Source organism: Coregonus clupeaformis, chromosome 29, assembly GCF_020615455.1.
Source record: "Coregonus clupeaformis isolate EN_2021a chromosome 29, ASM2061545v1, whole genome shotgun sequence".
Taxonomy (NCBI): domain Eukaryota; kingdom Metazoa; phylum Chordata; class Actinopteri; order Salmoniformes; family Salmonidae; genus Coregonus; species Coregonus clupeaformis.
The window spans coordinates 30,675,617-30,688,368 of NC_059220.1; the positions used below are offsets into that span (position 1 = coordinate 30,675,617).

Here is a 12,752-nt window from a genome sequence, read left to right on the forward strand (position 1 = left end):
AGCCTTTATGTGTTAAATCGTTAGATAAATGTATACATTTCACCCAAAATATAACAAACTGATGAGAGAACAGACAAAGGAAAAATAAAAGGACCTAATAGGCAAGGGCAGTGACGTCACTTATATTTAAATTCAGGAGCCTATTTTAGCTCAAGATGATAAAAAGCAATGTGCTCATAACTGCTGAAGATGATTAAAAAGTGTGTGGTTACATTTCACATCTCGACTAGGGCAGTTACAGCGTGTGATTACATACTTGTTCTGATGGCAACATTATTGCTCTCAGCAGCTTCTGTGGTTGCGTGTCTGTCTTTCAGAGCTGCAGAAACTGGATTGAGCCGAGGGAGAGCAGAGCAGAGTAGAGCAGGCAACACTCAAACCCAGATCTGGAGTCTTGGCATGAATTTAAAATGGAGCTGCCAGTCTTTGGAGGACGCAAGCCTCTCTGAGAAGTAGGCATAGCCTACGTTCCAACATAATAAAGGAATAATTCCTTCTGATACCATGCTCTAATTCAACATTTGTCTATTGCAAAATAATAGTGACTTTCCTTCACTGGATAACATAGGAGAATCCAGTCCGGGTTTTCCATGTGATGCGCGTTGGACCCTGGAGGGGGATAATAGCTGGTGGAGCCTGCTCTCTCTCATGCCATGCTGGGCCAGAAGGGCTCCGGGAGACATGCACTTACCCATATCCGGGTTGGAGGAGAGGAAAAAAGTTTCGTTTAAACCTGGACGACAAACTTTCAGCATGAAGCCTCACTGACAGCGCCACAGCAGCGGCTGTCAGCGACTCATTTCACCGCCGATTTTTACAAGCATTACAGCGCTATAACATAGCTTCGTTTTTCCATTGAAGATTTTTTTCCTGCTTGAGTTTTTCCTCTGTCTGTATTTTTTGTGTGAGAGTGTTCTGTTCGTGGGTCAGTGGCCCTGTCTGAAATGTTTAAGTGACAATGGCTGCGCAAGTGGCATCAGCACCGACGACAACTAATAATAAGAAAAATAAATTGTCTGGCAGTTTGGGTCAAGACATACATTCGGGGAAGTCGGGAGGTGGAACTATATCGAGATCTGGAGCAATGCTTGGTGCTGGAGATGGGACTAACACAATGAATAATGTAGACCATCACCACCGAAACGAGCTCAACATGGTAAATTCAACTTCTCCGAATAACAATTCTGACACACGGGAGAAGGAGAGTGGAAATAACATAATATCGTCAAATTCGACGACCACTTCGGAGGGAATGGAGACGGGTTTGATAGCAAACCATAAACTGAAAAATGTGAGCGGAGATCCACCTCAGCACCTCACACCGCCGCAACAGCAGTCACAATTTAACACGTTTCCTCAGCATCAGCAGCGCCAGATACAAAGTAACAACATCAACAACAGCCAAGCGACAAGGGGAGAGAGTGAGGATCAGCACCACGGAGGGAAGAGGGGTGTTTTGGGGAGCCAGACAGAGCAGCAGATGCTGAGTAAAGGTGAAGGGGATCATACCTGTAAACCAGGGGAGCGAATGGGTGCCAGGTATGAACATGCCAACTTGGGACCAACGACTAACAACATCAGCAACCAGCCCCAGAGCGCAGGAGGAAACAGCGCTATTTCTGAGTTGAATAACTACTATGGCACTTCCAGAGTAGGGGCCTGCTATGATCAACATGGCGGACAAAGCACTGGGATGGGGATGATGCACTCCTCGGGACCCAACAACATGGACCCAGTGCACAACTCCCACGAAGGATACCACAACAACCAGTACAACCACTACCCTGGCTACCGGCAGGGCTACGGTGGAGCGGGCTACGGTATGATGGCCTCGTCCAGACAGGGCAGTAACATGATGATGGGCTCTGGCAGCAACACTCCAGCTGGCCATGTCAAGGCTGCAATGGGAGCTGCTGCCTCCGGTTCTGGTGGAAGTATTGGGGGCTTTCAGAGATTCCCAGGACATACTCAGCATCCCTCGGGGGCCACCCCGACTCTAAACCAACTGTTGACGTCTCCAAGTCCAATGATGCGAGGTTATGGCAGTGGCTATCATCAAGACTATAACAGTCCCTCTGCACAACAACAAGCTGGCATCGGCTTGGGCAAAGACATTACTTCTCAGTATGGCTCCACAACCCATGGCTGGCCAGGGCAACAAAGAAATCACCCGTCCATGAGTCCTGGAAACGGAGGGCAAGGTATCAGCAGACCACAGGTAAGTACTAGATTTACAAACTCAGCTGTAGCTCATTAACTTGAGAGGCACTCTGAGTCACACCTGTCATGAACTGTCTGGCAGAGTTGTTGAAATGCACTAGGCCTAGGCTACATGTATTATTACACTGTCAAACGACTTCAAATTAATATGCTGTGTGCCGGTGAATATTGCACTTCTAATATTCATCTACAGGTAAAGTAATTGTAGAAGCGAATACTGTCTGGTTTCAGATCTGCTCAAGGTCACTCTTGCGAGAAAAACAATAGCCTGTCAGTCACGTATTTGTGCAATACATAGTCATTCATAACATATATTTTACACAATTAATTTATTAGTCCATAAAGCGTAAATAAAGGCTTGAAAACTAAATATCATTTTGCGCGTAAAGGCGCGTAAAACGGAGTAAAATGATAATTATTCATATTTATTTAGTTAAAATCAATGCAATGCATTTGCTTACACTATGTGTTGATTATTTACCACAGCTTTTTGTATTGAAGAGCTTTATTTGTGTAAAATATTATGCTATTATTATTTTAAAAATTAAAACAATTATTGATGTTGGAGATTCGCCCTCTTGCTGACGTGGTTGGAGACACGTTGCAAAACGCCCTCTGGTAGGACGCGCTTTATAGGCTCTCGTCGAATTATAGACTTTATACATGAATATTGGTTTGAATTACAATAATGTCATATTGCTATCTTGAAAATGTCATATATATTTTTTTTTTATTCGATGTTTGCACAAATAGAATAGCCCCTATGACTGTCAAAGGCTAGACGTGTCTGTGTATCACGCTGTCCGCCTGCGCTATTAGTCTCCATCGCAAGGTTTGGAATTTGAATTGGAGGTAAAGTGGCTGTAATACTCTCCAGACCGCTGCCTCTGAGTTGACATCAAATCTGCCATCTGATTGGCTCTCAATCTCCCCACTGGGTGCTGAGCGCTGCTAATGTAAATCGAGCTGAACCCTCTGTTCAGGTGCGCGACCCGGGGCATGGTGAGGGGGACGGACCATTCACAGAATAGAATGTCGTCTTCTAATAGGGCTGGGCGATATATCGAATTAATTCGATTAATTCGAATTTATGTTATAGGGCAATGTTCCAAATTAGGTTTTTATTTTTTGTTCGTTTTTATGAGCATTCTATGTCTTTTTGGTCTCATCTCCTTCGCTCCTTCTGTGCTGTGTGCACTGTGCACCTTCCCACTTGCACACAGACACCAAGCCCCTCCCTCCCCCTCGCACTCACAATAAAGACGAAACATAACTTCTTCCTTTCTGACAACAAGCAGTTTAAACTCCCTATTTCCATTTGAGGTTTGGTCCAACAGAATCGGTCATATGCACACTGAAACACTTAGATACATTATTTTACTGTAATAGGTGAAAACCTAACCTTTCTAATGATACCCTTTTTATGTCTCAACTCCCAAAATGTAGAACAGAGCAGACCCTACGAAAACGAGAGAATGAATGAACATGTTGTGGAAAATTAATGCTCAGTTACTGTTGTCTGCTGCATTGCTGTACCACATACCACTAGCAGCATTTTAGCCACACACTCTGGGCTGGCTCCAGGCGACATAAGTGGTTGCTTAGGGCCCTGGGCCGCCAGGGGGGCCCTGTTTTTTTACTCATTCGGGTCTCAATTTACTGTTGAAAGTTAGAATAGTGGAATATACAAGGTGCAAGTTCGAAATTTGATTGTGCATCAGCAGTTTTGTTCTTGTTTTATCAGTCACTGACAGTCACTTAATTAGCCATGTCAGCTAACAATTTTTAGATTGTTAAGTTAGTCTAGCCAGTTATCTAAACTGGGACCTCCAGTGGGCACCCATTGATGTGTTATTAAATTTCTAAAATTTCTCTCTGCCCCATGCCAAAATATAATGTGTAGAACTGCAGAAAACGTGCTTTATAGCTGTAAAAATATCTCTCCGCCCCACGGCAAAATGTGTAGAACTGCAGAAAACGTGCTTTAAAACTCAAATCAAATCAAATGTTATTTATCACATGCACCGAATACAACAGGTGTAGACCTTACAGTTAGATGCTTACTTACAAGTCCTTAACCAACAATGCAGTTTTAAGAAAAATAAAAGTTAAGAAAATATTTACTAAATAAACTAAAGTAAAAAAAAAAAAAAGGGGGGTACCGGTACCGAGTCAATGTGTGGGGGTACAGGTTAGTCCAGGTAATTGAGGTAATATGTACATGTAGGTAGGTGTAAAGTGACTATGCATAGATAATAAACAGTGAGTAGCAGCAGCGAAAAAATTCATAAGGGGGGGGGGTCAATGCAAATAGTCAGGGTAGGCATTTGATTAACTGTTCAGCAGTCTTTTGGCTTGGGGGTAGAAGCTGTTAATGAGCCATTTGGACCTAGACTTGGCGCTCCGGTACTGCTTGCCGTGCGGTAGCAGAGAGAACAGTCTATGACTAGGGTGGCTGGAGTCTTTGACAATTTTTGGTGCCTTCCTCTGACACCGCCTGGTATAGAGGTCCTGGATGGCAGGAAGCTTGGCCCCAGTGACGTACTGGGCCGTACGTACTGCCCTCTGTAGCGCCTTGCGGTTGGATGCCGAGCAGTTGCCAAACCAGGTGGTGATGCAACCAGTCAGGATGCTCTCGATGGTGCAGCTGTATAACTTTTTGACTGCAACATTTTCTCTACGCCCCATGGCAAAATGTGTAGAATTGCACGAAATTCACTTTAAAATGTACATTTTTCTCTCTGCAGTCAAGAGGGGGAGCACAAAAAAAAGAAAAGAAAAAAAGGGTAGAGCCGGCCCTGCACAGACTGTTTTGTGCTAACTGTCTAGTTAGTCTGTGTTTTATAAATGTGCAATCAGCATATAAATATGCATTTATATAAGGAATTGCCAACTCGTTCTCATGCTGAGAAATAAGCATCTTCTTATCCCCGTCGGCCACTTGATTTCAATATCTAAACAAAGTGAACAGGCTATGTTGTTCATAGTTGGAGACGGACAGGAGGGTCTATTCAAAACAGTTCAACTGCTCTACCTTGTTAGCAAGCAAATAGATCCAATTTGGCTAGACTTGAAATATAAAGATTAGCTGGCTATTCACTAGCACGTGAGCTTGTGCTTGAGAGATTGTTTGAGACCTGTGTTAATTTTCTATAATGCCTGCTACAATAAGTTGGTCATTATTAGTGGATGTGCATCGTTCTGGTTAAATTTGTAACAAAAATGGCATATACAGTGATTATTGCAAAAAAGCAGGTTAAACTATTTTGATAAAATAATTAAATTATGCCTCCCGAGTGGCGCAGCAGTCTAAGACACTGCATTGCAGTGCTTGAGGCGTCAATACAGACCCAGATTCGATCCCAGGCTGTGTCACAACCGGCCGTGACCGGGAGTCCCATAGGGCCCAGCGTCGTCCTTGTTAGGGGAAGTTTTGGCCGAGGGGGGCTTTACTTGGCTCATCGCGCTCTAGCGACTCCTTGTGGCGGGCTGGGCGCCTGCAGGCTGACTTCGGTCGTCAGTTGAACGGTGTTTCCTCCGACACATTGGTGCAGCTGGCTTCCGGGTTAAGTGGGCGGGTGTTAAGAAGCGTGGTTTGGCGGGTCATGTTTAGGAGGACGCATGACTTGACCTTCGCCTCTCCTGACCCCGTTGGGGAGTTGCAGTGATGAGACAAGATCGCAGGTGGATATCACGAAATTGGGGGTAAAATACAAAAAATATATATAATTAAATTATTATTGGGTCTTATAGTTGTAGAAGGCTTATATTTAGCCTAGGTATAATTCATTAGATTATTCCTGACTGTTTGAAATGCAGTGTATTGACCTTTAATTGTGCAACAAATCTTATGTAGAGAAAACATACAAAATAATCTAGATATGATTTTATATGATATGATGATATATAGATATGACATATCGCCCTATCTTCTAAGCTATAGAATAAAGAAGAGTGGTATACATACAGTATGCCTCTGGTTGTGTTATTATGTGTGAATACATTTTTGTTCTCAATGATGCGCTCTGCTGAATATGACCCAGATATTTGACCCCAGGGCAAAGTGGAGGTGTAGCCTACTCTCACTCTGTCTCCCTCTTCCAAACAAAACGGTACAAAACGGTACAAAACGGTACATTACTGTAGTTCCCAGACCTGTTTACATGGGGGATTTTGATTACATGTATCATTGTAGTAGGCCTAGTAATTCCATAGTAATTATACCCCATATTTTGTATCTTAGACATGTAATTCAACAGATCATAAATTATTTGTCTGAAGTAGTTTTAGTACAGTCATAATTTAGGAAATGTGAAGGCCTATATTACCACATGCCACAATAGTTTTCAAGCCACAATTGTTAATAATATTTTTGGATGCACAACAACCACTGTGCTATGCATCTACAATACATCATACACCACACATTGTCATGCATTTTGTCTTACATTACTGTACAGGAAAATAATTCAAAGTCATTTGTAAGATTATGTCAGGTTTCAGAATAGCTATATAATGTATTTATTACAATTTTCCGTGCCATCCAAACATTATGAACTGCAGTGGCTATAATAATAGTTAGTCCTTGGAAGGTAATGATTGGATATGATGCATACCGTAGCCAAGCTGTGCAGCCATTTAGATAATAAGCCTTTCATTTAGCCTCAGAGAATAACTCCTTTCAAATTGTAATTGGTAAATACATTTTAGTAATGATATTTGGCCCTATTACTTAAAGACCTCTGTTGGTTAAAGATTGGATAATGTGTGCAGAAAAGTACACAAGATCATACACATGAATGTACAGGCAGAAGATATCTCTAGAGGATATCAATGAAAAAAATATTGTATTATTATAATAATGTACAATATGTTATGCACAGGTTGCTTGTAATTGAACTCAGGTTATAACATATATATTTTCATACAATAGTATAATGTATTTTATTTCAACCCCAAAGTAGAGGTTGTGTGTTTGCCGTTCCATATCAACAAAGATACTGTATTTGCGTGGAAAAACAGGTTTGTAATCGACTGTGAGCTGTACCTCAGTTCACCCACAGGGGCTTTATGTCAGGACCAGTCTAGTGTGGATTCTCCAAATTGGCCCATGATCTGGGTTTATGCACCTCAAATTGTGTGTGTGTGTTTGTTTAAACATGCCTAAATCACCTGTCGGCAGAATCTCTCTCTTTCAAGTTAAATTTCCCCCCACTACCTCTCTTCAGGAGCAAGCTGTGTGAGGAGAACACTTTTCTCATTTACAAGCCTGTTTCCCGCTCTCTTCTCTGGCCAGCCACCAACAAACAGACTGGGAGGCAAACACACACACACACACACACACACACACACACACACACACACACACACACACACACACACACACACACACACACACACACACACACACACACACACACACACACACACACACACACACACACACACACACACACACACACACACACACACACACACACACACACACACACACACACACACACACACACACACACACACACACACACACACACACACACACACTCACACACACACACACACACACACACGTTTAAATGGCGTTTAAATTTTAAATTACTCTGGCCTTTTTGTTTGAGGAAACGGGAAGAGGAACAGAGACCCTGTTCATTTATTGGTCCGTATGCACAGGACTGGTGCTTCATCAAATAGGTCAATCAGAATACCTTAGTCAATAAAGAAAAAAAAAAAAGTTATTTGAATAAAAATCAACTGTTCTCACTTTAGTATTCACTGATTTAACACAGTGCTTAGTTTATTATCTGTCTAGTAATGCCTTTTTGTCTTTTAAACTTATTTTCAGTAGTGTGTATGTTCGATTGTGTGTCCTTGTATGTCTAGCTTTATGTTCATATTCTTGTTTGTCTGTCTGGGTTTGTGTGCACATTATTTTGTATTTAATTGGTGGGGGGGTGTTTGAATGTCTGTGTGTTTGGGTGTGTGCTTGTGTGCGTGTGTTTGTGTGACAGCGCAGTGGGTTTCAGACAGAAGTAGCCTGGTCAGCACTAGTTTACCAGGCCAGCCTCAACTCCAGTGCTCGCTCCTTCCCTTGCTCGTCCTCCATGCTTTGTTTATACTGGTTTGTTTACATCTCAGGCTCTCCTAGCCCAGTTTAGCTCAGCCTAGCGCTGGCTGATTAGGAACAACACAGTGAAATGTTAATTTACTCTGTTGCTCCCGATAAGGGGCTGACAGACGGCCAGGTTTTTTTTTACAGGATAAAACACAATGCTCAGGAGCGTAATTGGCAGCTAAGTTATCCCAGGACTGCCCGTGGTTTTCTTAAAATGCCAATTAATTCCGATTTGCTATAAAAAAATTGACCAGTCGGATCATCGACTGTGCGTATAATTAGTTGCTAATAAAATAATTGTAGCTTTTTGTTCAGGCCTGTGATGCGCTTATAACAAACAGAGTCAAAGGTTAGCAGACAAATGACTTGAAGCAGAGCAGTTCCCTAATTATAAAAGATCGGTATTATTTTTGTTTGGGTTTTGGCTGTTTGGAGCATAGGATGCTAATTTATTCAACCCAATATCACAGATTATTGTGAAATAGACACAAATTGCTTAAAAGTAAAAATGTTTGTGTGCAGTACACGATTTTGTATACTGTGCGTTTCAATTACAGATAAAGACAGTAGGTTACTTACAGTTTTTTCCAACTACTTACACACGTTTTCAAAACTATGTCGCCTTTTTTCAAAACTCTACACACAATTCCCAAAACTGCACACACAAAATCCAAAATGACTCACATCTCCTTCAAAATGTAACACTGCATTCAAAATGCCATAAACACATGTCAGAATGAAGCATTTGCATCAAATGGCAAACACTACTTTCATAATAATAAATTTTTTGATATACCATGTAAACACTGTTGTTCTAAATCTAAAGCTCTTAGGTCTTTCATAGGCTTATATATACATTTCAATACAATGTTCTACAGTGAAAGTAATCTGCTGAGAGGGGTAACAAGTAATAATATAATAATAATAATAATATGCCATTTAGCAGACGCTTTTATCCAAAGCGACTTACAGTCGTGCGTGCAAACATTTTTTGTGTATGGGTGGTCCCGGGGATCTAACCCACTACCTTGGCGTTACAAGCGCCGTGCTCGACTTACAGTCGTGCGTGCAAACATTTTTTGTGTATGGGTGGTCCCGGGGATCTAACCCACTACCTTGGCGTTACAAGCGCCGTGCTCTACCAGCTGAGCTACAGAGGACCACTGTAAACACCAATGCAATGTAGAAACAGAAAATATTTATTAGGCCAAACATTACTGTTGTATACAGTAGCATACAACAAAACCATAAACATATGTAAACCAAAAGTATATTCTGTAGAATACAGTAAAGAACACAATTGTGTGTGGGGGTCCCGGGGGGGGCAGTCCAGGAAATGGTAGGGGGGGCAGTCACCAGTGCTAAGCTACGCTTCATCTCTTCTCCGGGCTGGGTCTGGCCACAATACTTCGTCCACATCACAAGATAAGTTTTCTCTTGCCAAACATCGAGGGAAGTATCTCCTAGCATGGCGTATCCAACCTTGGACAGAGGCAACCTCTATGTCCCCACATGCGTCCTCCATTGCCTGGGGAAGCGGCATGCGGGCATAGGGTTGGCAATCATACACTTTCCAGCGCCAGGTTGAGAATAATTCCTCAATGGGATTTAGAAAAGGTGAATATGGGGGTAGGTACAAAACTACAAATTGTGGATGGGTGGCAAACCAGTTTTGGACCAGAACAGCCTGGTGAAAACTAACATTGTCCCATATAACCACAAATCTAGCAGGCTCCTGATCTGGATCAGGGACAAGCATTGTGTAAATTGCATCCAGAAAAGTGAGCATATGGCCGGTGTGGCATTGTGATGGAGGACCCCGTTTTTCGCAGATTCTTGACTCTGTCAGAGTTTCTCTCAAATGGCACCTTGTAAAGTTGTTTCATCGTCACTTGGTGCCATTGGAGGATGCGTTAGCATGGTCGACAGGCTTACAGCATTGATGTTGTTAAATATGGTGTCATTTTTCAAGATATGCTCTCTTATCTCTCAAATCCTAATTGCATTGTTGGCCAAAACCATATTTATAATTGCAGTCTCTTGTACATCTGTAAACAAGCGTCCTCGTCCTCCATGATGTCTTTGCCTTTCCACTCTGTACAGAATTCAAACACAGTATGTGTTCAGCATAGGAACTGTAAACAATGTACACAAAAATGTAGTACAGCATGATAACCAACCTCATTCATTCAATGCAGTACAGTAAATGGATGGCTTAGAGTTACAAATGTTTATGTAATACTATGCAGTCATACGTATTTTACAGTACATTACTGTAATGCTAAAATAGTCATTAGATAGTTGCATACCTGTTCTCATTTCTGAAGGTTCGAATTATGGACGCCACTGTAAATCGACTCAAGTTGGGCTGGACTCTCAGTCCAGCCTCTCTCATGGTCAAACCGTGGTTGATCATATGATCAACAAGTGTTGCCCTAATCTCATCAAAGATGGCTCTCCTTCCTTCTCTTCTTTGCCCCTCGTCCTCTTCTTCATCTTCCTCTTCCTCTTCGTCCTACTCCTCCTCTTCCAACTATTCGTCTTTGAATTTGTCCTCGTTGTTGTCCCCTGCCTCTCCCTCCTACTCCTCTTGCTCTCTGTCCATTGTTGGCATCCATTGTTCAAAACAGTCCTATACTACAGTAAAGCAGTGATTGGTTAGTGATCAGTTAAGCAATTAGTGTTTGCACATGTGAGGAGAGTGTGTTTGACCTGGTGAATAAGTGTAGCATTTTGATTGGTTGTGTTTGCAAAAGGAAAGCAAGTCACTTCCTGTTAGATTTTTGTGTTTTAGGTAGAGAATTGTGTGTAGTGTTTTGAAAAAAGTGTTTTATGCAATTGACAACTGAGTCAAAGGCTGAGAAATAGTTTATGGTTTTGGAGATTTGGTGTGTAGGTTTGCACTTTGAGTGAGAGGTTTCAAAAATCGTGTGACATGAAAATATTTTGTGTGTAAGCAGTTGGAAAAAACTGTAAGACAAAAACGATAGGAGGGACATTGGTCGGGGAGGATGGAAGGGCGTATAACGTGAACGTCTAGCAACCCAAAGGTTGTGTGTTGGAATCTCATCATGGATAACTTTAGCATTTTTGCTAATTAGCTACTTTGCAACTACTTACTACCTTTTAGCTTCTTAGCAACTACTTAGCATGTTCACTAACCCTTCCCCTAACCTTAACCCTTTAACCTAAATCCTAAACCTTTAACAACTTAGCTAGCATGTTAACTAACCCTAACCTTAACCCCTAACCCCTAACCCTAACTTAATCCCTAACCTTAACCCCTAGCCTAGCTAACGTTAGCCACAACAAATTGGAATTTGTGTAATGTATACAAATGCGTTATGAAGAAAGAAAAGCGTGTCATACACACAAAATGCATTGTGATGAAAATCGTGTAATAACACATGAAAAAGTTGACTTTTTCGTGTGCATGTCACGAATTTCGAATAAGTAATTTGTGTCTATTTCACAATAAACTGTGATAGTGTGTTGAGTTTATTCCCAATCCCAAACTGCACTGTCTGTCTGTGTCTGTCTGTGTCTGTCTGTCTGTGTCTGTCTGTCTGTGTCTGTATGTCTGTGTCTGTCTGTCTGTCTGTGTCTGTCTGTCTGTGTCTGTCTGTCTGTGTCTGTCTGTCTGTGAGACTTCAGGGAAGCTCTTGTCACCACCGCCTCAGCTCCACCAGCCAAGCTTCTCTCTGGTTATTCCTCCCAGCAGGGGTGTGAAGAGGGTATTTTCTGGGGAGAGAGAGAGAGAGTGAGGCAATCGGAAAAGGATGGAAATATAGCGGCGAGCGACAGCCGCATTTGAACTCACACCGGGCTACTGAGGCATGGGGCTGACTTCAGAGACGGAGAGAGGGAGAGAGAGAGTTGTGAACAGGGGAGTATTTAAAGCCCTCCATGTGAAACTTGCCCCAGCCTCAAAAGAAAGTCAAAAGAAAGTGATGGAAATACAGTAATGTGTGTTTACGACCAGAGTGGTTGGTCGGGTGATTTTAGCCCGGCCATGGTTTCCCCTCTCTCTCTGGTACCCTGGAGCTATCATATTCCCTTCCAGCAGTGGGGTGCTGTGTGTGTGTGGGGCAGGCGGCTTGGCTGGCTGGCGGGAAGGAGGGAAGGGCTGGGCAGGGAGCCAGTTCGGTGGCCTCACTCACCTCCCACAATCCCCCTGACCTTCACGCATGCAAATTAGCCACGTGCGGCCGGTGAAAGGGAGGAGAGCAGAGCACACACACCCCCTCCTCTCAGAGGAAAAGGGATTTCTCTCTCTCTCTTTGCTTTTAATTTTTCTCTCTCTCTTTCTTGTTATTGTTACAGCCCGCCTGTCTCCCCCACTAGCCCTCTCTTGCTCCCCCTCTCCTCTCCTCCTCTCTCTATTCTCTGATCCCCTGGGTGTTTTCTAAGCCTGTGGTCC

General features: G+C 42.6%; 1 protein-coding gene across 1 annotated transcript in view; it reads left to right on the forward strand.

The window, feature by feature from the left end:
• Positions 1-668: 668 nt before the first annotated feature.
• LOC121544480 (AT-rich interactive domain-containing protein 1B-like) overlaps positions 669-12,752 on the forward strand; it is a 257,508-nt gene continuing 245,424 nt past the window's right edge. Inside the window, 1 exon segment of the mRNA XM_045209158.1 lies at positions 669-2,218. Within this exon segment, the coding sequence (XP_045065093.1) occupies positions 959-2,218 (1,260 nt within the window). The 5' untranslated portion in view covers positions 669-958.